A 27,031-nucleotide genomic window follows, 5' to 3' on the forward strand; every position below is an offset into this window, starting at 1 on the left:
TCCTTATAGAAAAATTGCAATATTTTGTTTTCTTTTATACTTTTATCATTTGGCTAGACAGCAAAGAACTCAGATTGTGACCATATATATATATATGTATATAATTATCCATCCAAATTGTTTGCTTTTGTTTTAACAAAATAAAGTTAAATGTAGAAATGAATGATGTCCTGTGGTGTGACTGTTTTCATCATGAACTGTGAAAAATAGAAACATATCAAAGTACATTTTTAAATATATTGCCTTTATCTACAATAATAGGGGCTATTTTTAAACATGACAGGATGTGAACTTACATTCAGTTGTTAAAAAGCTATTCAATTTCCGCACCAATTAATGAGTTTTGTGGAGAGACTTACAAAATCCAATTTTAAATGGGCAATATCTTGTGGTTTCTTGAAAATGTTTCTAATCAGGACACCAGCAGAAAGTAAATGACAGTTTTTAGATAAGAGCTAGAAAGAATAATTCAAATTGTAAGATTTAAGTACAAATGTTTTCATGTTTATTTATTCAGTCCTTTGGTGTGACACCTCCACAATATAGAAATTAAGATTTTCAGCATTAAATGGATAGTTCACCCAAAAAGGATAATTCTCTCATTACTCACTTTCATGTCGTATCTAACTTGTATGACTTTTATTCTTCTGCGGAACACAAATTAAGATATTTTGAAGGATTCATGATGTGTTTATATCTATGCAATGCAAGTCAATGGGGCTCAATAAATTCAAGCTCCAAAAAGGACATAAAAGGCAGCATAAAAATAATCCATGCGACTCGTGTGGTTTAATCCATATCTTCTGAAGCGATATGATTGGTTTTGGGTGAGAAACAGACCAACAATTTATGTCCTTATTTACAATAAATCTTGACATCTGCAATCTTTTTTGGTGCGAAGCTCGTTCACACACTTACTCACACTTGACGAATGCGTAGAGTGCTGTACACTAACCAGACACATTGTTGCCAGATTTGTGGTTTTCACGCCCAGTTGGGCTATTTTAAAAATTCAGATGTGAGTTAAATTGATAGAGTCGCAGGTTGAGTTTTTTTGGGATACTTTTAAAATGTACCACGGTCGCCGAAAAGTTGATGGCAAACACTAGAAAATGAACATCTTATTGATGTACGTACAATGATACAAAAATCACCATCTTGAAGCCTGCATTGTGTTCCAGTCGGGTCGGATGTCAAGATTTATAGTGAATCGGGAAATACATTCTGGTCTGTTCTGACCCAAAGCAATCGTATCGCTTCAGAAGACATTGATTGAACCACTCGAGGCATATCGATTACTTTTATGCTGCCTTTGTCCTTTTTTGAGCTTGAAAGTTTCGGTCCCGTTGACTTGCATTGTACGGACAAAAAACACATCATATATCCTTCGAAATGTATTCATTTGTGTTTCACAGAAGAAAGTCATATGAGTTTGAGACAGCATGAGGTTGAGAAAATGAGAGAATTCAAATTTTTGAGTGAACTATTACTTTAATGACATGTACATTTAGTCATTTAACAGACGGTTTTATCCAAGCAACTTATATATAAGCATTATAAGCATGCAATAAGTTAAAGCTTTACTTATTTCTGAGGATGCTAGCATATAGGAGTCTAACTTGATAATAATGCCAAAATAGTTTAAACCCTTTTTAAGTGTCACATGATAAAGTCCATCTAAAACTACTTTAAGAGGCATGTTTCACATAGTATTATTATCATTTTGCATGCTGATCATGACTTTATATTACAAGTGGTGGAAAAACATAAAATAAATGATGACCATCAATGATATCAATGTATACAAATCAATACATTTAGCCTAAATTCTTGTAAAATAAATAGATAATGTCCATGCCCATTTGTCAAATTCTAAGAAACATATTTCCTTCTGTATTACAGGGTGTATAATATTGCATTCATGATAATGTTTTGCATTGATTATTTTAATGGTTTGTGGAAAGTCTCCATTATGATGCCATCTGATTTATCTCTGATAGCCTCACAAGTGGAAACGGAGGATTATGGAAGCTCAGCCATTCAAAGGGAGCGGAGGGCGACCGGGGAACCCTATTGGGCGTATTCAGGTGAGTCATTGTCTCCTTCAACCAATAAACAATGATAATGTGTGCTCAGCATCAGTAAGCAATAGCAACAATGTTTACTCAGATTAAGCCTGTCCATCTGTGGGGACTCAGCCCTATTGGGAAATTTAATGAGCCTATTTCCTTTAGAAAGCCTACAGGGGGATTTGGTCTATTAGTTTTATAGGTTTTGTACCAGAAAAAAAGGCCACTTTGGAAACTACTGGACAAAATCAATGAAAATGTTGAATATATTGTCCTAGACAGGGAATTTTAACATAATCGATTAGTCGTCTAACTCAGCAGAGTCTTCCTAAGATTGCTGGATATTTTGTATTTCATACTTCTAGTGCTCTTATTGAGTGTTTAAAAATTAATCAATCCATGTCACTGGCAGACATCCAATCAATGATTGTGAATAGTAACTGATCTTATCTAATTTCAAACTCAGAGTGGAACTCACCAATACCTCGATGTTAATTGCACCACACAAATAGTGCAGTTTTGTGAATAAGATGCAATGTTGTCACAGTCTGTCTTCCTCATGTTTCCCAAGGATTCTTATTTTGAAGTTTCCCCCCAGACAACATTTCCCAGAATTCACAGCCCTCATCACTTCCATCTGTTCCCTATCATCCTCACCTGTCCTCCATTTCTTCATCGGCCTTTGTTTGTATAAATACCCTCCCTGTCAGTCCTTGAAGTGTTACTTAGTGTTGTTTTTTGTGATGTTTAGCTTAATAGTTTGTTCTACGCCAGCGTTAAGTATCCACTCCTGTGTCTCCTCTCTTCCACTCCAAGTACCCAAAGTTACAGAAGGACTGACCGAACAAGATGGATATGCCTGCTGGCATCCTGCTTCTCCTTCTCGAACAAGGGGACCGTCCAGTTGAGGATCACGTCCATGAGTTTTTACAACTGGCAAATTTAGTGCACTTTAATGACCTTTCTCTGGTGATTTTCTTCAGGACTGGTCTTAATAGTGCACTAAAGGAGCTCATGAATCTGGCGGATCCTCACTGGACGCTACTCGAGTTCATGGAGGTGGCTTTACAACTTTGCGGCTCACCATTCACTGTGGGTGTGGAGGATGAGGACTTTGAATCTCCTCCCACAGTGGACATCCTCCAGCCTTCTTCGAAGCCTTCCACGGCTCCTCCCTCTGAACCTGCCACGGCTCCTCCCTCCACGCCTGCCACGGTTAATGAGCCAGCGGCCACGCCTGCCACGGTTAACGAGCCAGCGCCCATGCCTGCCACAGTTAACGAGCCAGCGCCCACACCTGTAGCCTCGACCGTCCCAGGGCCAGTGCCAGTAGCCCCGACCGTCCCAGTGCCAGTAGCCACATCTGTCCCAGAGCCAGCTCTTGCGGAACTAATAGACCTAGACTTGATTCCCGCCCTGATTCCCACCCTGACTACCCTTCATCCTCCGCTGGTACAAGCCAGCATAATGGACACCCTGGTTCTGTCCAGTGCCCTGGCCCTTCCTCTTCCGCTGGCTCCACTCAAGACATTTCCTCCTCCTCCTCATCCTCCTGGTCTGCCGGCTCCTTCCATGTCACTGGCTCGACCATCGGCCCTGGTGATTTCACAGGCAAGGGGATCTGTTGACCCACTGACTCTGCCTTGGATCTCTGAGCCCTGGACTCTGCCTTGGCCCTCCGATCCCTCATAAACACCTCGGCTCTACGTCCCCTCATCTCCACCGTGGGCCGTCAGCCTATCGGCATCACCGGGGTCCCTCGTCCCTCCAGCTCTGCCTTGGTCCGTCGATCACCTGGCTCCGCCTTCGGCTCCACCAGGGACCTCCTCCAGCTCCACCTTGGTCCTCAGTCCCACCGGCTCCGCCTCAGTCCTCCGAGCCTCCGGCTCCACCATGGTCCTCCGAGCCTTCAGCTATGCTCCGGGCACTAAGATCCCCATTTCCACCCCTCGAGCCTCTCATGGCTTCACCTTCCATGGCTCTGCCCCTCGAGCCTCTCATGGCTCCACCACCCTTGGCTCCGCCTTCCACAGCTCTGCCCCTCGAGCCTTCTATGGCTCTGCCTTCCATGACTCCGCGTCCCACGGCTCTGCCCTCCCTGGCTCTGCCTCCCTTGGCTCCTCCCCTTGAGCCCCCCACGGCTCCGCCCTTTTACCCTGAGTCTCCTCCTCCAGCGGTTCTGCCTCCGGATCCATTCCCAGCCCTGAAGCCACCCCCCAGGTCTCCTGATCATCCTCCTTGGATCCTTCTTCACCTTCTGCATCACCCTACCCTCCTAATCCATCTTTGGGTGCCAGGAGTCACCCTTTGAAGGGGGAGTAATGTCACAGTCTGTCTGCCTCATGTTTCCCAAGGACTCTTATTTTGAAGTTTCTCCCCGGACTACATTTACCAGAATTCACAGCCCTCATCACTTCCATCTGTTCCCTGTCATCCTCACTTGTCCTCCATTTCTTCATCGGCCTTTGTTTGTATAAATACTCTCCTGTTTTGTTCATTCTCTGTCAGTCCTTGAAGTGTTACGTTGTGTTGTTTTTTGTGATGTTTAGCTTTATAGTTTGTTCTACTCCAGCGTTTGTTCCACTCCTGCATATATTATTAAAAGATTGAAAGTATCCACTCCTGCATCTCCTCTTTTCCACTCCAAGTACCCAATGTTACAAATGTATAATAAGCCTAATTTACAGGAGGAATGTTTGTGCTGAAAAGAATGACAGTTACTTCAATAAAATATTTTTGACAGAGTAAATTAAATTGTGGGTGGTTAGTGAATTACTAATAATAATTTTACGCTGAAAAGTGCTTCAACTTTCTCATGAAAGTCTCTTTTTTTTTAAGTTCATCCTTTGTCTTTTTCTTTCTGATTTTTTTCTCTCATTCCTTTGGGCAGCTGAACTGCTTGCTTCATCAATTCTGACAGATCAGTGCTAGTAGTTCTTCTAGACTTCTGTTGGTGCCCAAAGGCATGAGGAACATTGATGCCTGCAGTTCCAGCAGCCCTTTAGCAGGGAATGATCTTTAAGTGGTGCTTTTCCTTTCATTTGTGTTTCCATATATGTTTACCATGTGAACTCGCTCGACAAACCCTGCGAGGCTTCCTCCTTCATTGTGCGTGCTCTAATAGGCATTACAGCACTTTTGAAATGTCATTTCCATGATCCAATGGTCTCGATGTCAGAGGATACTGTTTTCAGAGCAAGTATTTGTTGCGGTTGTTCCCATAGGAAAGAATAAGATCACTTTAATATCTCAATTGCGAGAGCAAAGAGATGGACTTTTGCTTAAGTCTCCTGTTTTTTCAGAATTTTCTCCTGAGAAATAGAGGCCAGTAATCTCACATGTGTCTCCTCTAGAGTTTCAGAAAATCTCATCAATGTCAACAGATTGTGGGTTTGCCAAGACAGTTTGCAATCAAAAGTCAGACATTGCTTTGTAAACTCAAACATTTCTTATCAATTCTTTCAAGACCAAATGATCTGAGCAATTCTATCCACATGAATTAGCATTCACTTTTACTTCCTTGATGTGACATATTTCTGCATTTCTTTTAATGAGAAAAAAATGAAGGACAGGATTATTCATCAGCAATTGATTGGATCGTCACTGAAAAAAAAAAAACTTGTTGGATTTACTTAAAATATATATGTAGCATTTTTGCATCACTCTTTTTAAGTAAATTCAACTTGTGGTCATTTTGTGTCAGCATAACTGGAAAACCTATGTTAGATATACACAAATGTATCAGTTTATCCAACTTTATTTACTTAAAAAGGTATGTCACACGAATATGATTTAACAACTATTAGTATGTTGTTTCAAATGAACTTTAAAGGTGCACAGTAATTTTTTCCTCATTAAAAAAGTTTAACTCCTAAAGACATGAATTGTAATTTTGCATTATATGTAGGAAATCATGACCACTCACATTAAAAGTCATTTCAGTAGCCTTATAAAAGCTGTTTTATTCTACGTGGAGAGGGTCCGCACATGGGGGCTGCCATGTTAGAATCACATGACCAGCCGAATACTAATTACTTAATCTCAGTATCCGTCCTGTTATTTGACACTTTGACTCATTGATTAAAGTAATCATGGCTGACTGTGAATACTAAATTTCTACAATGGCATCTGAAACTGAAAACTATTGATTTTAAATGATGCTACATCCAAGCCACTAGGTGTCACTCTAAGTCTAAGATGACACAAAGACAAAAGTTACAGAGTGCACCTTTAATATTATTGTTTCTACCTAATTTAATTGGCTCAAAAGATAATAATGACTGAAGGCAGTCATTAAACATTAAACAGTCATTAAATGATTCCCCAGAAATGTGCAGATAAATCTGCACTTCAGCAACATACATTCACATGCGCAAGGAAAATACATGGACTGAACAGAATTCAGATTTCCTAGCGACTGTTAGACATTCTATAGGACTGTAGATCTTCCACGAGTTTCCGTGAATTCTCTCTATACAGTATGTTCAACAGATGTTGTTGTTTCACAGGTAGTACAGCTGTGGATGCATCTAAAAGTATTAATGAGGGTAGTCAGTATGTGGAGTTTATGATTCAGTTCTCAAGCAATAGCTGTCTGGTGCACTTGCTTATGTGCATTCTTGTCTTTCACACATTTTTCCTTCAACAATAAGCTTGTTTTTCTCTTCTCACTAGACAATTTAACTGTCATTTTTCTTCTCTTTTGGAATTAATTTAATTGTTTTGAAGCTTGTCTGTGTCAGAGCAATGCTTTGTCATGTCACTGTCAGGTAAAACTGACTGCCAGTATCATTTGGTGGTATGACTTATACCACAAGAGCTGTTATTCAATGGACTGCATTGTCTGAATTGTAGAAATTTAAACATTTTAAAAAAGGTATGTGAGTGGGTTTTGGAGGATTTAAAAAAAAAGCATTAGCTTTTACACAACACTTTCAGATGTTTTGTTTTGTAAAAACAAACCTAGTGAACGGCTTATCTTGACAACATTTTAAAGCACCATAGGTGTTCTGCAACATTGCTGCCTAGGAATACGTTCCAAATTAGTCACTAATGAGGTTCAATTACGTTAGGATGCTGCTTTAGAAGGCAGCTTGCTACTTTTGTAGCTCACTATGTTTTGGAACTAAGTTAGTAAGTTTTACAGATCTCTGCTTCTAGCAATCAATGTTATTTTGACTGTAAATATTTCCTCAGGTAGGAAAAGCTATTTCACAGCTTTCGTGGTGGCTCCTACAGTCTGTTAACAGTGCCCGCTGGAATCTGTGAGGTTGACCTAAAATGCACCTCATAAAATCTTTTACTACCAAAATGACCTCAGTCAGCAATACACTGTACTGTACGTGCCTTTTATGTTTTCTAAAGGCTAGTTCACACCATCCCAACAAACGTCCACAAACACCAAATTCTATTGTTTGTTTGGTTTTGTTGGATCAGTGTGCTAGCTGATCTTGTAATTTCTTTCTTGTATCCTAGCTAACTACGAGTAAGCTATTTGTTGGTTGATTTCCCCAAAAAGTGTAACACTGTGGCTCCTTAGCGCTATCAAAAGAATGATCAATCGACCAATGGTGTGAGTTTGGGGTGGGACTATCTGTCTGTACAACCAGTGGAAGCCAGGGGGAGTTTTTTGGAATCTGTTTGAAAACAGTGATTATTTTTGCAATTCCGTTTGGTGACACTAGTGCCGCAGAAATTAGAGCTTTTACCCTGTTTGTTAGGGCTGCGTGAATTATGATTCCCAACATTTTAAGTAAAACCTCCACCTTTAGTATGTTTGAAATGTTGTTACTTGGCGCTTGTTGGGGCAATGTGAACCAACCTTATAACTAATGCTTTTCTTAACAGTTCCTTAGTCATTCTTAGGTCGACCCCGAATACTGCTAACAGGCTGTTTATGAGAGCTGTTCAATAGTTTTTTTTTTGTTTGTTTTTTTTGTGGGTCCTTTAATAGTCTTTTTCAAATTGGGTGACATTTGAAGCAATGTATGTTTTGAGTCATTGTGTTTGTGTTTGTGTGTGCGTGTTTTGAGCCGAGCCAGAATGCACTCGATCCTTTAATGCTCGCACAATAATTCCTGTGCCAGAAGGGTTCTTCAGGCTTACCTCTTTACTTTCCCCCTTTAAACCTATTTTCTCAGCGACAGCAAATCAAAGCTTGACAGGTGCATGAACAATTACAGCAGACCAAAAAAAAAACCTTCTATCTAAACTCTATTTCAGGAGTAACACAGTTGCATTCTGGAACTTATTGTGAAGAATGCAGTATGAAAAATACAAGCATGAATATTGGCAGGAGATTTCTCGTACACTCTTTATTAGTCATTTGCTTGTTCAGATGGAGTGTAAGTTTAATATACTCTGTTAAACAAAGTTCAAGCCCTTATGTGCTCACAAAAGATGCAAAGATGCAAACATGTTGAGTTTGGACTTCCAATCATGATTACGTGCATGTTCACAATGTCGAAAGGAAGCTGCTGTATGCAAATCAGCACTGTTTACACAATTGTATGCCAATGACCTAGAAAGGATCCCACTGTCTTTATTAAACTGTACCCCTACAGGTGGTTGATAAAATAACAGAAAAAATATATTGATCTTAGGAACCTAATAAGGAGTGGGGCCAGCCTTTGCATTCAGAACATCTTTCTGCACAATCTCAAGTGGAATATTGCACCATTCCTCAAGTAGAAAAGCCTCCAGTTCTGTGAAGGAGGTAGAAATCTATTTCTCTCTCTGCGCTCCAGAACTTCACAAAGTGACACTCTGTGAATCACCACTCTTTGATTTAATGTTTTTTCATCATGGATATGGCATGATAATGAGGGTACAGTGTTTGCAACGGATGCACCCAGAACCATAAAATGGCCCTGTATCCTTTGCATATTCTACGCAAAGCAATCATAAAGGCTATTAGCTCCCATAATATGCCCATACCGTTACAAGTAATCAAATATACACTTAATAGTTACTTTTTCAAAACTTTTTTTTTTGAAGTTTAGAGTGTAATGTTCTTCTAAAACCTAGGGGAATTGTAAAAATAATAACTTTTTCAAATAGGTTTCCCAACATGTCTCATGACAGTTCATACGAGAAGGCAAAACCGTAAGATATTGTATGAAAAGGTATGACATTTATTCCCATAGAGACCAACCAATCAACAAACAGAATTCAAATTGACACTGTACAGGCATCAAATTTTAGGAAATATCTTAACATTGGGACTCATTTACTAATCCTGCGACGCTTCGCCTGATCGTTGGATTCAGTTGGTCCTAATTTTTTTCGGAAATTAGGAATAAATATTAGTGCAAACTTATTGATGAATCATGATTCCTGCCTGAAAACATTTGTAAGCAGGGTTAGTGAATGATTTTATTTTTTTTTATTTAAAAAAAAAAATTACGTTTTTGTGTGAGCCAACTCAATTTCTTACAATTTCACCATGCTATACTATTATTATGACTTGTCATGTGACCGGGTTGGGTTTTAACAAACACTTTTCCTGTTTATCATTGGTCGGAAAAAAAAGAGTTCCACCTCAAACTCATGCTAATGGTTAAAGGGGTCATGTCATGAGGAATCAAATTTTCCTTGAAACATACTGTCAATTTCAGAACTCAAAACTTAATCCCAAAGCAATAAAAGCATTTATTGAAACCAAGCTGCAAAAACGCCTCATTCTCTACTTCCGCAACTCCCCTATGTCACTAGGGGGCCCATTAATTCATGACTTCCTCTACAGCAACAAAATCATCACCTACTTTTACATCATCACACCCTTGACCCCGCCCACTTGCACTCACATCGTAAACAGAGAGAAAGCAGGACAGACAGGCCTAGTGTGGCCTACTAACTATTTCTGAACACCAAAGGGACCCATCTGGACTTTTTTGAATTATTTTTGTATATAAACATGCACTTGACAGACATCTTTGTCCATTGTCATGTATCTCATGCTGCTTTTAAAAGATGTTGTTTCAAGTTACAACTCTCAAAAGGAGACCTCATTCTGTTTCATTCAGCTGCTCTGCCTCTTGCTGTTTTTAGCATTAACGCACCCTGGATGTGTTCTTGAGGCCATCTGTGCTATTTTTAATTGCTGGTATATGGAAACATGCACTAGATGAATGTCTTTGACTGTTTTTATGCATTTCCGCTGATGTGTGCCTCGGTGCAAGATGAAACTGTATGTGTGCACATCTTGTTTCATCGTGTTTTGGACTAACCCGTATGGTTTCGGGCCAGGTTCGGGGCAGTTTTTCAAGTAGGACTTCAGGTTCGGGTCGGGTTCGGGTTTGTAATTAATGAAAAAATAAACAGGCTTACCGAACTTGTTTCGCGCACACGCTCTCACTCACAGACACGTTCACAGCCGAACATGTTTTTGCATGCGTCTGTTCTGTTTTCCCATTGTTTTCCTATGTTAACACATGCTGGATGAATGTCTTTGACATTTGCACCACATCTGGCTTCTTCTGCAGCATCTTGCACAGGACCGGCACTGTTTAAACATCGTGTCATGTTAAAATGAACTTCAAATTTTCAGAAACGCATGTTGAGACACCTGTGCTCTGTTTCATTCTTTGTTCTGCATCTAGATTGTTTTTAGCGAAGTTGTCACAAAGATTCAACGGTCTGAACAAGTTCAGGCTGCATAGAGGGGACTGTTGCATTGTTTCATATTATTCCATATTATTCTGCACCAAGTGAAGTTTCAGCAAATAAACAATAACTCAATGCTTTTTTCCCTTCTGCTCTAGTGTACTGAGGTGCTGCCATGCCTTGTTAAAAATGAGTATGTTTACTTTTTCAGTACTGTTACGAATGTTGCCTAAATGCTTACATAAAATACAGCCTATTGCAACTGTACTTGCTAGGAGAAGAAATTAGATAGTGAGCGATATCGGGTTAGGGTCGGGTTTGGGCTTAAAATCTGATGGTATCACTCGGGCCGGGGTACAGGTCGGGTTCGGGTTTCATTTTAAGGCCCATGCAGACCTCTAGCATGGATTGCTTGTGAACCAGTCATAATGCGATTCAAGCTTTGCAAAGGAACTGTTATTGAAGGTTAGGGCTGTTAAAAACACTATTTTACCTGATCGCAAAACCGTAAGTAAACAGTTTCATTCATGAATATTTTAAATGTTATGACTGTTTGATAGTTTATGGTGCTGATTTGCTTGAGTGAACAGTTTAATATATTCAGATACAATGTGTTGGTTGTACGTTATGTGTAAACCCTGAATTTTAGTTTTATAATGTTGTGGTGCTTGTTCATTCTCTTCCAATTGAATTTCAAATATGGCTGTATTCGAGAGGCTGCATGATGTTAGCCAATCATAACAGTGGGCGTTTGTGTGGAAGTTTTAAGGAGGCGCTTAGGCGTTTCAGAGCCAGAGACAGGGTGGAAAATGATAATAAATGACTAAATGATCACTGTTTTTGGTGCAAAAAAACTTTACAAACATTATAAGTGGACCTCAGGGAAGATAAAAAAATATATGTATTTAAAAAAAAAAAGTATGCCATGACCCCTTTAAGCCAATGTTATGTTTTGAGCAGTGTTTTGATAGCACCATAGAACCACTCTGTTGAAATTTTTTACAGAAATCAACCAATGAATGGCCTATAAAATGGGATAGGAGAAAGCATTTTAACATTAAAAAGATAAGTTACTGAGGAATACAATTGAAAGCCTCTCCCCTTCCACAGTGTGTGATACCATGGCTACACTGCAAGCGAGCAGTGCAATGCGACAAAACTATAAAGCTCACATTAAAATCAGTGAAGCTCTATACAGTACACTTCAAGTGGTTCAAAAAACTGAGGGAGAAAAAACACTTCCACAGAAAAAAAAATGCTACTTCTAATAAAAAAAGCATCTCCAAGCCAAGCATTCCATTCTGGAACAAAGATAGTCGGCTATGTTCATACTAATACATTTTCTTTTGAAAACGTATTGATTTTTGCTATGTTTACCACTCTCATCCACACTGGAATGGCATTTTCCTTCACCGAAAATGGAGACTTTGAAAACGCTCTCTAGTACCTCATACTTCGGAAAACGATGACATTAGTAAACGGAAAATTGAGTTTTCAACCGAAAATTTACTAACGTGGTTATGGCTGTAGCCAACTGACAATGAGAAAAAGTAACCCAAAAGCAACTAACGTGGTGCTTTCCATAAAATGTAACAGTGTTAATTACTTTTTGAAGAGTAATGCAATAATAGAACATGTTATGTTTAAAATTAACATTCCCACAACACTGCTTATACTTAGTATTGGGCAACTGGCATCGAGGGTTGAAGGCATCCTTTGTCTTCAAAATAGTAGTCATATCAGTTTGGTTGGAGGAAAAAAGATGACTCATTAGATCATGAGTTTTTGCTAATGCACAGAAGTCTAGGATTTATGCACACCTGGTTACGTGTCTTTGTGTTGGCCCTAGGTACAGACAGTTCCCTGTAATAGATTTCAGTTTTGTGAAGCTCTTGATATTAACTTTTAGTTTTACCAGGGTTCTGAATCAATTTAGTGGCAATCTCTAAGGCTGTATCTTTTTAAAGTGTTTTTGGCCTTTTGCCACTTTTATTGTCAGAAATAATAACAGAAAGGGCCTGGAAATAATGTGGAGAACAGGTTTGAACAGGATCAGGAAATCTCTTTTGTTGCTCTTTCATAGCTCAGGAGACTTAATGGAGTTCTTAGTTATATTTGGTTGAAGTATCCTTATTTATTTTATGTATTAGCATTAATTTAAGGAACTTTGTCTATGGGATATATGTCAAGAGCCAAACTCAAAATTTTGTCAGCCACATGTGCACCACAGCATGCAGCATTTCTGAACACATGTGGCAATCACTACACCCTGATGAGGCTGTATTTTTTGTATTTAGATGCTATTCATTAATATTTATCTGTCCCTGTCTGCTAGTTTAGAGTGTAGAACGTGCAATTTGTCCATGCTCGGCATATGCTGTCACAATCTTTCAGACTGTACCCTTTGACACAATAAAGTTTGTTGCTAGTTTTGTCACAGATGTGCCTGCAATTCTGACTTTGACAGATTGGTCTTTTTGGAACTCAGTTATGCAAAGTGTTGCTTTAGAAAATTGTCATATCGAAGTGCTAATTGTCAAGTCTCTTTAATTGCTGTGACATACCACTAATTGCCTGTCAACTTAATGTGACTCACCTTTGCAGATGCATTTGTCATTTTAAATTACATACTTCACTGTTAAACTCATTTTAATGTGTTATTTTTTTCATGCATGTTTTTTTTTTTTTTTACATTATTGTGCCTTCCTATCCTGTCTAATTAAAATTTATGCAAAGAGGGAATTTTAATGTAATTTAGACACAAAGTCTCTATATAAAAGCAAAGCTAGGTTTGAATTCTGCCCAAGAAAGGAGCCCAGGAATGGAATATAAAGCTTGCAGGTGAGATTTGATGATGGTTTATTTAAAATGTGTGTATGTGAAGGTATTTTTCAAAAAGGACAGATAATATGCCACACTGCAGGGTCTCCCCCAGGAGGTACGGGCACGCATCATTACTCATTTTTTTTTTTTTTCCCCTCTCATATTCTGCTAGGTTTTCATTTTCTTCTGCCAGAATTCTCTCATTGCTTTCCTCTCTCGCTCACACTCCCCTATCTATCTATTTTCCTCCCCTTTCCTCTCGCTATATCAGAGCAAATATTCACTTTGTGCTAAAAAGAGTATCTATGTTTGACACCCCTCGGCTGTCACAGCATGCTATTATTATAGGAGCAGTTTGCGGATTTAGTTTCCCCAAAATATAATTTTAAGGTGAATTCTGGGTCGTTTCAGTCATAGTTTTACATGATAGTTCATAATTTTCATATAATAATTCCTTCCTGCAGGATTTAGAGCTAGTTAATGGGTGTTTCATTTAAAAATAAAATTTTTGTAATCATTTACTCACCCTTGTGTGGTTCCAAACCCCTATGACCCTGTTTACACCTGGTATTAAGATGCGTCTCGGGTGATCCAATCGCATGTGGTCAGGTGAGACGCATGGCTGAAATGCGCCTCCTGTGACCACTTGTGTTCGGATTTTGAGGGGAGGGTCTCTAGTTTCATGATGACATACACTACCAGTCAAAAGTTTTGAAACACTTACTCATTCTTTATTATAATTTTTTTTCTTCACATTTTAGAATAATAGGAGTCATCAAAACTATGGAATAACATAAATGGAACTATGGGAATTATATTGTGACTAAACAAAATCCAAAATAAGTAAACTGTGTTATATTTTAGCATCTTCAAAGTAGTCACCCTTTGCCTAGAATTTGCAGACATGTACTCTTGACATTTTCTCAACCAACTTCTTGAGGTATCACCCTGGGATGCTTTTTAAACAGTATTGAAGGAGTTCCCATCCATATGTTGGGCACTTATTGGCTGCTTTTCTTTATTATTTGGTCCAAGTCATCAATTAAATAAAAAAAAAAATAATAATAATTAAATTTTAATTTTATAATGAAATAAATTAATATGTTGGCACAATTATATTTTTGTCTACAAAACTAATTTCAAACATTTAAGCATACGCCTTCAGATCAAAAGATTTTTAAGATCATGAGAAACATTTCAGTCAAGTGTTTCAAAACTTTTGACCAGTAGTGTATATCAGTCACTATGTTGCAAGATAATAAACCACAAAAAAAGTTAGAAAATAAGTGCAAACCAAACCAGCACACTGATTCTCCCAGATGCAGCTGAAATTTAATCTAAGCATAAACACAACATTTCGAGCAAGAATTATGTATGCTAGATGAGCTTCAGATGTGTGTGCTTCTTATCTATGTACCTGCATGTTAATATCAGACACACTGAGGAAGATCCGTAAAGAAATCGTGCATGTATATGTATTTGCTTATTTACATTTTTGATTGGAGTTTTATTGACTTTTAAAGGAATAAATCAGGGTTCAATACAAGTCAAACTCAATAGACAGATTAATTTTGACTTGCCCCACCTTTTTTTTTAACAACAGCAACAATCTGGGTTCCAGTGAGGCACTTACAATGGAGGTGTATGGGGCCAATATGTAAATGTTAAAATACTCAGTTTCAAAAGTATAGCCACAAGCAGGGTTGTGCACCATTCAGAATTGAATGAAAAATGACAATTAAATTCCTGAATTTGGACTGAATTTGAATTGAGGTAGAATTTAAATTCAAATTTTGAATTAAAGGAAGTAGAATTCAATTTGAATTAAATTGTTTTTTCAGACTGTTTTTAAGTGTATTTTTTAATAATACATTTGATTTTTCAGTATAACATGAAACATTTTATCATATTATCATATGCATAACAAACAGGTTGTTTCTAGAAACATTACACTGTGAAAATAATTTCTTATATAAAGTAAATAATGCTTAAAAAACATTGAAAGATTTACTTTTTTTTTTTTTTTTTTTTTTTGCTTGGCAACTTTCAGGAGTGCATAGCAGGGAGTTGGGTTAATTTATTTATTTGAGTTTAAACTGGCATACACAAAATGTTTACTTTTTACATTGTTTTATTTACATTGTTGTTGATTCTGATGTCTTGGTTGATTGTTACCCTTGTCGTGTTTAATGTACCAAGTGTCAAGGTCAGTTTAAAATACTTTGTTTTTCTTATAAGTGTTAATGTGATGAGTAAAACTGTGATATATTTGTTTTAAGACAGCAAGCACACTGCTTTCCATGACATATATATTTATATAAATGTACATAAGTTGCTCAGAAAATTGAACCATTTAAATTCATGTAAATAAAGGAAGCAATTTTCATCGGACTACTGTAAGTTGACAGAGTTTAAGAAATCTTATTAAAGTTACTTAATTTAAATATGTATTTATTAAATATTTAAAATTAATATGCAATATGTACAGCTAATATGTAAAAGTCATGACAGGTTGACATTTTAATTTCAGTTAATTTATTTAATAAGAAGTAGATGAATTCAACTTAATAAAAAGGAATATTTGTAGAACTTTAATTTTACATTGCTTACAGTATTAATAATAAATAATAAATATAATAGAATGTAATGTTTAAATTGCCACCTATGGAAATTTGTATTTCATTTATTTCACTATTTTGAACCTATTTTTATGAAGTTTTATGAAAACTATGTGGTGGACCATTTCTGGTGCTGTATACAGAAACAAAACCTTTTGATGGCTATGATAATTTTATATATTTAGAGAGAAATGTTATGTCTATAAGCTAAAAAACAAAAAAACATCTACCTATTAGGGAATAAATAGGCATATTTGGTCAAAAATTATAATGTAATTATTTGTCACAAAATGTGTCTTGGACTAATGAAACTATTTAGTTTAAATTCAACTTCCTTCATTCCAGTACTAATCCCAATTCAACTTCCTGTGGGGCATGGCTAATTCATTTCAAATTCCAACTCATGAATTGAAAGAGTTAATTCTGAAATTCTGAATTTTGCACAACCCTGGCCACAAGACATAAACAATATGCATCTTAATATGATTGTAGTGTAATAAAATAGCTTACTAACCTTTTAAGCTTAACTTGTACCTAAAATATTCCATTAAAGCTGCACGTAACCAAAAAAGTTAAAACTCTTGTTTTAGCGCAGCAGTTGATTGACAGGTGTGGGGTGTAGCTTCGCTGCTGTCTGGGACGCATTCAGGACGGATTAGCGTTTACACCTTAAATGCGAAGTTGCCACATGTGTTTTTGACTACTTCCATGGTTTTTGTAATCTGATCACAAAATATTTAAGACCCCGTTTACACCTGTATTTACCGCTGACCACTTGTGATCGGATCACTCGAAACGCATCTTAATATCAGATGTAAATGGGGTCTATGACTTTCTTGCTTCCGTGAAATACAAAAGGAAAAGTTTAGCAACATGTCCAAGCTGCTCTTTTTCACACAATGAAAGTGGATGGGGACCAGGAGCTGTCAAGCTTTGAAAAGGACCATACAAGCTTCATAAAAGGAGACCATATGAGTTGTGTACTACATTCTAGGCATTCTGTGGTCACCATTAACTTTGATTGTATGGAAAATCATACAGGTTTGGAATGACATGAGGGTGAGTAAATGATGACCAGTTGTTCAGATTTCGATGGCTATTCCCAATTATAAGATGTATATGACAGCATGTTGTGGTTGGTTACTAGATTAAATCAGACCGACATTCCACAGCATCATTTTTCTGTGTCCCTGGCAACCTTGATTGATGGGTCAAGATGGCCAACATGGATGGTTATGCAAGAAGAGCCCTCATAATTTGCAATGATAAATTGCATAGACAGGAACCAATTTGTGTGAGAAATCCGAAAGCCCCTATATCATCCTCATGCTTTTTTTGTGGCAAAGTGCCTGCCCGCCCTGAAAAAAACAGATAGGATCTGTTTAACATAATGAAATATAGTAGGACAAAAAGTGGATACTTAAAAGAATAGTTCTCCCAAAAGTACATTTTTTTATTCCAATCTGTTCCTCACAAAAAGCTGACGTATGGCTTCAGAAGACTTGGAATATTGCTCATGAGTCATATATGTCATATAAGTCATATACTTTTATGATATTTATGACGGTATACACTTCAAAAATTCTTTGGAACAACATGAGGGTGAGAAAATGATGACAGAATTTTCCTTTTTTAAGCGAATTATTCCTTTAAAATAATCTCAGATGTACTTTGGTTACTTAGAGAAAAGTGTTGTTTGTTTATATCTGGAGAGAAAAGAGTGATATGTTAAGAGAAATTATGCAGTAGCACTCGTCGACTCTAAAAAAATATTAATTCTATTCCCAATAAAATCAAATCTGCACAAAGAAAAAGAAGTTTCTGTGGAAGGCATTGAAGAGGTGTGTATTGCAACATCAAGAGAGAATCAAGAGAGATATTGAGAGACAGTTTTGTGGTATTGTTTATCTGGCTGCATCCTGTCCCTGAGGAAAATCCTATTGCTCAGAGGTTCCCCTTGTCAAAGCTGAGAAGACTTAAAGGGATAGTTCACCCAAAAATGAAAATGTTGTCATCATTTACTCATCGTCGCGTTGTTCCAAACCCGTATGACTTTCTTTCTTTCATGGAACACAAAATGAAACATTAGGCATTCATTGTATAGATTTGTTTTACTGACCCCAGCAACATAAGAGTTTTGTAATCTTGACTCTATTTGAGGAGGGGTTTGTTTGGTGAAACTTTACTCCCCACCCATAACAATGTTTCTGCATACAATGGATGTGATCATATCTCACCGTCTGAACAGGATGAGAGGAAATGAACACATTATAGGGCGGACTCCAGAACATGCAGCTACATGCTAGAAAGTCATCTGAAAAGGCGAGATAATAATTGGCATATTAATTTACATTTTTAGTTTCTTGTCACAGTTTTTCTTCTCTGTCTTTCTTCTTCTTTTCTTTTAAGCACTGGAAGCTACAGTTGTACCCTGAGCCATTTGTAATTCACAGTAATGCAGGAATAATATAAGAATATAATTTTATATTAGACTCTCTGAAATCTCATTTCTGCTTTTGTTTACTTTTACAAAGTTTAGCAAACCAAGAGATAAAAGGTTGTTTAGTAGTCAAATTGAATGATAATCATCTTTATAGAGAAAGCAGGGTGCCGTAAATGTATAGAATATGTGCCCTGTATTACAGTGCAACAGTGGGGTTTCTGGAGTCATTTTCTCAACCGTTCAAGACGAGACCATGAGGTTAAGTGATGATATATGCTTTTGTAGAAGCCACAATCAGTTTGATTTCAAATTCATCTTAAAATAAATAAATGAATAAATAAATCTGTTGTCTTGGTTCCAGAAGTATTTTTCCTGTTCAAGGATATTTTATAAAATTCTTTATAAAAGTATCTAAGACATTAAGAAAACCAAACAACATTACAAAATTTGATTTGAAACAAAAAAGTATTTAAAATTGGACAAAAGGACAAAGATACAAGACTGTGTACTTAACAACATAGTTTATTCACTCACGAAAGATGTTAAATCCCATTACAATGTGAATAATGTAATAAAAAAAAATATAAAACTATTTATTTAAAGTTAAAGATTCTAGGTATATAAACAATATTTTAAGTGTATGGCAAAATACTGTATATACTGTAAATAGTTGTAAATAGAGATGCTATTCTTCTCACTACAATTGTACAGAGCAGGTATCTGAGTTACTGTAGACTTTGTCAGTTCGAACCAGTCTGGCCATTCTCTTTTGACCTCTCTCATCAACAAGGTGTTTGCATCTGCAGAACTGCCGCTCACTGGATGTTTTTGGCACCATTCTGAGTAAATTCTAAAGACTGTTGTGTGTGAAAATCCCAGGAGATCAGCAGTTACAGAAATACTCAAACCAGCCCGTCTGGCACCAACTATCATCCATGTGATTATCTTATCAATCATGTGGCAGCAGTGCATAAATCATGTAGATATGGGTCAGGAGCTTCAGTTAATGTTCACATCAACCATCAGAATGGGGAAAATTTTTTGGCTCAGTTATTTGGACCGTGGCATGATTGTTGATGCCAGATGGGCTGGTTTGAGTATTTCTGTAACTACTGATCTCCTGGTATTTTCACACACAACAATCTCTAGAATTTGTTCAGAATGGTGCCAAAAACAAAAAAAAAACATCCAGTGAGCGGCAGTTCTGTGGAAGTGAAATGCCTTGTTGATGAGAGAGGTCAACGGAGAATGGCCAGACTGGTTTGAACTGACAAAGTCTACGATAACTCAGATAACCACTCTGTACAATTGTGGTGTGAAGAATAGCTTCTCAGAATGCTATTCTGAGATGTGGGTTGGTGCTGTTTTGGTGGCACGAGGGGGACCTACACAATATTAGATAGGTGGTTTTAATGTTGTGGCTGATCGGTAGTGTGTGTACATATATATATATATATATATATATACACTGGTGGCCAAAAGTTTGGAATAATGTACAGATTTTGCTGTTTCGGAAAGAAATTGGTACTTTAATTCACCAAAGTGGCATTCAGCTGATCACAAAGTATAGTCAGGACATTAATGATGTAAAAAAAAACATCTCGGTTACTGTCGTAACCTCCATTCCCTGATGGAGGGAACGAGACGTTGTGTCGATGTAGTGACACTAGGGGTCGCTCTTGAGAGCCCCGAACACCTCAGATCTTTGAGAAAAGGCCAATGAGAATTGGCGAGTGGAATTTGCATGCCACTCCCCCAGACATAGGGGTATAAAAGGAGCTGGCTCGCAACCACTCATTTAGGATTTGTGCTGAGGAGCCGAGATAGGGTCCTGGCCAATTCAGCGGGTAGTACAGCGTTGTGGCGGGGGGACACAATGTCTCGTTCCCTCCATCAGGGAACGGAGGTTACGACAGTAACCGAGACGTTCCCCTTCTGTCACTCACTCGACATTGTGTTGATGTAGTGACACTAGGGGTCCCTATACGAAATGCCACAACTAGCTGAACCGTGTTATGTGGACTGCAAGCAAGCTGCTGCGTGCGTAGTAGCAGGTGCACCTGTCTGCACGTAGCCTCCCCCAACGCCCCAAAAAACATCGTATAGTTCCCCACATCCCTGGGGGGAGGGGAAGAGACGTATCTAGTATGAAAGCAGGCCGCGCCAGCCGTGGCCTTTTCTCTCTATGTTTTCTCTCCACAGAGTATTCAGTTATTCGGCTGGGGCCATTTTAACGCTCAATATATGCGCCGGGGAAGGTGTTCTTTTCCTATCCTATTCTTTCAGGGGGAAAAGACCCCGCGGAGACCACATCCTGCCCGGAGGGGAGGTAACATGTGATAAGCACGTCATGTGGGCTCAGAGCCGCACATGGAAGAGGCGCGGTCCTGCCTGAAAGGGGAGGAGCTCTACAAACACGGCAACCGGGACAGAGAGGGCTCTGTCGAAGGGAGATGCAGGTCTGCCAACAGGGAGACCGTACTGCGGAAAATACATCACAAGGGGTTACCGGAGTAACCGGCACCTGTTGAGCACCTACCTCAGTAAGGGTATATTAGCACACGTACTGGTTCCTGCTGCGAATTCCTCTGCTGAATTCGTGAGCCACAGGGCTAGAGAGGAAGGACATCCAGGGTTCACGGGTTCGTGAACTCACATGGGAAAAGAAGCACACATCTTTGCCTCTTTGGAGGGGAAAGGCGCTATATGCAAGCGATACACCTGGCCAGCTGTCCGTTTTCCCGAACTTACCTGTTCGTACCTGACAAAACACGGGACGAAACCAGCTCAACCCGGAGATTGTAAAATCTTGCGAAGGTATTGGGTGTCGCCCAGCCCACTGCCCTGCAGATGTCTGCTAGAGAGGTGCCATGGGCCAGTGCCCACGAGGATGCCAGACTCCTTGTGGAGTGTGCTCATATTCCCGAAGGGGTGGTCATGGCCTGGGCCTGGTATGCCATAGCGATGGCATCCACGATCCAGTGGGCAAGCCTCTGTTTGGAGACAGCGTTCCCTTTGTGTTGTCCGCCAAAGCAGACAAAGAGCTGCTCGGAGCGTCTAAAGCTCTGCGTGCGAACCAAGTAGATGCGCAAAGTACGCACCGGACACAGCAACGACAGGGCTGGGTCAGCCTCCTCCTGGGACAGTGCTTGCAGGTTCACCACCTGATCCCTGAAGGGGGTCTCAGGATTACATGAGAGTCACCCGGACCGAACTCCAGGCAGGTATCACTGACAGAGAACGCTTGCAGGTCCCCGAGCCTCTTGATGGAGGTGAGCGCAATCAGGAGGGCCGTCTTCAAGGAGAGGGCTTTCAACTCGACTGACTCTAGCGGCTCAAAGGGGGCTTCACGACGGCCCAGGAGGACCACGGAGAGATCCCATGAGGGGAACAGGTGCGGCCTAGGAGGATTCAGCCTCCGGGCACCTCTCAGGTACCTGATGATCAGGTCTGCTTCCCTAAGGACTTACCGTCCACTGTATCATGGTGTGCCGCTACGGCGGCCACATACACCTTCAAGGTGGAGGGGGACAGCCGTTCCTCCAGCCTCTCCTGCAGGAAGGAAAGCACTGACCCGACTGTACATCTCTGAGGGTCTTCAGCTCAGTAAGAACACCAATTTGCGAACCGACGCCACTTCAGGGTATAAAGCTGCCTCATGGAGGGAGCTCTGGCCTGAGTGATTGTGTCTACTACTGCTGGTGGTAGGCCACTTAGGTTTTCCGCGTCCTGTCCAAGGGCCAGATGTGGAGGTTCCAGAGGTCTGGGTGCGGGTGCCAGATGGTGCCCCGTCCCTGAGAAAGAAGGTCCTTCCTCAGGGGAATTCGCCAGGGAAGGGCTGTCGTGAGGAGCGTGAGGTCTGAGAACCAAGTCTGGGTGGGTCAATATGGGGCCATGAGGGTGACCTGCTCCTCGTTCTCCCTGACCTTGCACAGGGTCTGTGCAAGTAGGCTCACTGGGGGGAACGCATACTTGCACAGCCCCTGGAGCCAGCTGTGTGCCAGCACGTCTGGGCTGAGGGGGGCCCCCATTGGAGAATACCAGACCGGGCAGTGGGAGGTTTCTCGGGAGGCAAATAGGTCTACTTGTGCTTTGCCGAACCAACTCCAAATCAGATGAACCACCTGGGGGTGGAGTCTCCACTCTCCCCTGAGTGTCACCTGCTGCAACAGTGCGTCCGCTGTGGCGTTGATGTTGCCCGGGATGTGAGTGGCCCGCAGCGACCTCAGTCACCGCTGACTCCATAGGAAGAGACGGCGGGCAAGTTGCGACATGCGATGTGGAGAGCAGACGGGATACAGGTTCTTGAGACGTGCCGGGGCAAGATGTGTTGTATAGCCTCCATCTCCTCACCGCCGAGAACTGCTGGGCGACGTCCTCGACGGTGTCGCTGAATAGGCCGATCTGGGAGATGGGGGCATTGTCTGCGTCCCTCATCTCGAGCAGATTCAGTCACAGGTGGCATTCCTGGACCACGAGGGTGGACATCACCCGCTGAGTGCTCGCGCCGTGACCTTCGTCACCCAGAGGGTGAGGTCGGTCGCCGAGCACAGCTCATGCATCACATCGGGATTAGGACTACCCACGTGCAGTTCCTTTAGTACCTTGGCCTGGTGTACTTGCAGGAGGGCCATGGCATGCAGGGCAGAGGCGGCCTGACCAGTGGCACTGTAGGCTTTGGCCGTCAGAGACGATGTCGTCCTGCAGGCCTTGGAAGGGAATGCCGGGCGATCCCGCCAGGTGGCTGTGCTTTGCAGGCACAGGTGCACCCCAACCGCCTTATCCACCTGAGGGACCTCTGTATACCCGTGGCCCGCCCCGCCATTGGGGGTAGTGAGAGCGGACGAGCTGGGAGGTCGGTTTCGGGCAGAAAAAGGTGCCCTCCACGACCTCGTCAGCTCAAAGTGCATTTCCGGGAAGAAAGGGACCGGGGGGACGTCATCTAGCCGCGTGGGCTCAGGGGAGGTTCCAACCTGACACACGTGGCAGCCCGGGCCGGCATGGCGGTCATCTCGCTGTCAGCCTCAGACTGGGCGAGACGACCCGAAGGTGGCAGCTCAGTCGAGTCCTCGGCGTCTGACATCGCCAGTACGCTCTCCAATGCAGCGATCGAGCACTCATCCTGCTCCGGAGCTCCGAAAGGGACACTAAGCTGGCCCTGGGGCGAACTGGACTCCTCTCAGAAAGCATCGGGGGCAAAGGAGCGTGCTGGGGAATGGGAGGTCCGCAGGGATTTACCTGGCTGAGCTGCGCCCATTGAAGCCCCCAAATCGCCTCCAGCACCAGCTGGGCCGGCCTTGTACCCGGAGGTAAAAGGTGAGGTGCGGAGGGTGGCTAGAGTGGCTTTCCCCCGGAAGAAGGAAAGCCGCGACCGCAACGTTGCCATGGTCATATTCTCGCAATGAGAACATGAACCATCCATGAACGCTGCCTCAGTGTGATCGCTGCCCAGACACGTGAGGCAGCACCCATGGCCGTCGGAAGCAGAGAGATAGCGACTGCATCTAGGAATCACACAAAGACAGAAAGGCATCTTTATAAAGATGCGTCTTTAAAAAGACGTTCAACGTCAATGTGTGTGCTCTAATACACTCTTAAACAGGAATATACACTCTTTTAGCACTGTCGAAGCGCCCAGGGGCAAAATCTGCACTCGTCATGCAGAAGGAGAGAAAGCCGCTGGAAATGCGCCGTATATCCAACAGCATACGCTTCTTAAGAGGTGAATGGAACAGCAGTAGTATTCAGCTCGCTGATAGTACAACCGCTCAGCTCCGAAGAAAAAATCTGAATGAGCGGTTGCGAGCCAGCTCCTTTTTGTACCCGTATGTCCAGGGGAGTGGCATGCAGATTCCACTCACCAATTCTCATTGGCCTTTTCTCAAAGATCTGAGGTGTTCGGGGCTCTCAAGCATGACCCCTAGTGTCACTACATCGACACAACTTCGAATGAGTGACAGAAGAGGAACAGTACCATCACTATTTGGAAAAAGCCATTTTTTATCAAATCTAGTCAGGCCCCATTTCCAGCAGCCATCTGTAGCAAAGACGCCAGGACAGTTGTGTTAAGATCCATGTGCAGTTTTAATAACAGTATAAATAGTAAAAACAAAGTAGCAAAATAAAGGGAAAACAAAAGGTAGGCAAGGGTTCAGTACACAGGCAGACAGTCCAGAAAGGCAAACAAAGTAAATCTGAGAGGCAGAGGGGTAATCCAGTAAATAGGAAATAAATCCAAAGAACACACAAGCAGGCTGGGAAATATGAAGAACAGGCAGGAGTCAAAACACAGGAAAAACAGGAATAGTAAATAATGCTCAGAAATGTCGACTAGGCAAACAAGACTTTGCACTGAATGCGAGAAAACAGGGAACTTAAATAGACAGAGTTGATGTGGAACAGGTGGTGGAGTAAACAGTCTGACCGGAGGATTATGGGAAATGTAGTTTGTGAAAGTTAGTACTCTGGAGATGGTGACCTCTGGTGGCGTACAGGAGGGATAGCAGGCGCTGCACATGTAATTGTGGTTCACAAGGGAATTTGTGGTGGAATTCAGTGATGAGAGCAGAGTCTAGAATGTCCTCAGAGTTCGTTCAGGAATGCACCTCAGGGCCGTAACCCTCCCAGTCAACCAAGTATTGAAGCGTTCGACCCCGGTGTCGAGAGTCCAGGAGCTTGTGTACCCAAAAGCCCTCCTCTCTATCAATGAGGAATGGAAGGGGTCTCTGGGGGTCTTGAGGGCCCTCATCTCTCGGAGGCACCGTGGGTTTGAGAAGGGAAACATGAAAGGTGGGGGAAACACGGTAATTAGCAGGGAGCTGAAGCTTGAATGACACAGGATTGATTTGACGAAGAATCTTGAAAGGACCAACATACCTGGGACTTAGTTTCTTGCACAGGAGTCGCAGACGAAGATCTCAGGTAGATAGCCAAACCCATTGTCCAGGAGCATAGTTGGGGCCATGGTGCCGATGGAGATTGGCCTGTTCTCTCTGTTGACGAATAGCATGCTGTAAGTGGACGTGAGCTTGATCCCAGATAGCCTCTCTGCGCTGCATCCAGTCATCGACTGCAGGTAAAGTGGAGGTTGAAAACCTAGGATGCACTTGAAAGGAGTGGTTCCGGTGGCTGGTTTGAACAGTGAATTTTGAGCATACTCAGCCCAGGGAAGGAAACGGCTCCAGTCGTGCTGATTGCCTTAACAGTAGGCCCGGAGGAATTTACTAAGGTCCTGATTTAGACACTCAGCTTGACCACTTGATTTGGGGTGATAACCAGAGGTTAGGCTCACATTGACGATGAGCAATTTGAAAAATGCTGACCAGACTTGGGAGGTGAATTGGGGGCCACGGTCGGAGACAATGTCTTCAGGTAAGCCATAAAAACAGAAGACATACTGGAACAGGTTTTCAGCACATTCCATTGATGAGGGGAGCTTGGGCAGAGGGATGAATCTACTGGCCTGAGAGTTGGGTAGATCTGTGACAAAATCCACTGTGATATGGGACCAAGGACGTTGAGGGGCAGGTAGAGGTTGAAGGAGACCAGACAGGAGCAGTAGAATAGATTTAGAGGTGGCACACACATTGCAGTTTTTTACATTGTCAGCGACCTCAGTCACTAGGTTCTCCCACCAAAACCGGTTTTGCACTAACCTGCAAGTAGCTTGAGCGCCTGGATGTCCCGAACAGGCCGAGTCATGAACCCACTGATTAACTCTGTTGCGAAAGGAGCTGGAATCAAAGATCTTATCCGGAGGGCAGTCAGCGGGAGTGGGTTCTTCGTTCTGAGCTTGGGTGATGTCTGCCAAAATGTCCCATTGTACGGGAGCAACAATGAGAGTAGGTGGGATAATGGAAGTCACATGGTTGTTGCCAGTAGTGGACCCATGAATGCGGGACAGGGCATTGGCTTTGGTGTTCTTGGAGCCAGGTCGAAAGGTGACGGTGAAATCAAACCTGGAGAAGAAGAGAGACCATTGAGCTTGATGAGGATTTAAGCGTTTAGCAAACTTAATGTAATCCAGGTTGCGATGATCCGTGATTACCAGAAAAGGATGACGAGCTCCCTCCAGCCAATGTCTCCACTCCTCGAAAGCCAACTTCATGGCTAAAAGTTCATGGTTGCCAACATCGTAATTTCTCTCAGCAGCTGATAACTTGCGTGAGTAGAAGGCACAGGGATGGTACTTGGCAGGAGATCCTTGTCTTTGTGAGAGTACCGCACCAACTCCCGAATCGGAGGCATCCACTTCCAGCACAAAGGGTCGAGTGGGGTCTGGATGATGGAGAATGGGGGCAGTAGTAAAGCGACGTTTGAGGTCATTGAAGGCTTGACCAGCAGGAGGTGTCCAGTTTAGTTTCTGGGCTTTACCATGGAGCAATGAGGTGAGTGGGGCAGCCTCGGATGAACTGTCTGTAGAAGTTGGCAAAACCAAGGAAGCACTGTAGTTCTTTGACAGACACCGGTAGTGG

General features: G+C 41.4%; 1 protein-coding gene across 1 annotated transcript in view; it reads left to right on the forward strand.

The window, feature by feature from the left end:
- ca16b (carbonic anhydrase XVI b) overlaps positions 1-27,031 on the forward strand; it is a 145,183-nt gene that overhangs the window by 32,008 nt on the left and 86,144 nt on the right. Inside the window, exon 2 of the mRNA XM_051705888.1 lies at positions 2,001-2,087. Coding sequence (XP_051561848.1) covers positions 2,001-2,087 — 87 coding nt within the window. The remainder of the gene's footprint in view (positions 1-2,000; positions 2,088-27,031) is intronic.

Source organism: Myxocyprinus asiaticus, chromosome 9, assembly GCF_019703515.2.
Source record: "Myxocyprinus asiaticus isolate MX2 ecotype Aquarium Trade chromosome 9, UBuf_Myxa_2, whole genome shotgun sequence".
Classification (NCBI taxonomy): Eukaryota; Metazoa; Chordata; class Actinopteri; order Cypriniformes; family Catostomidae; genus Myxocyprinus; species Myxocyprinus asiaticus.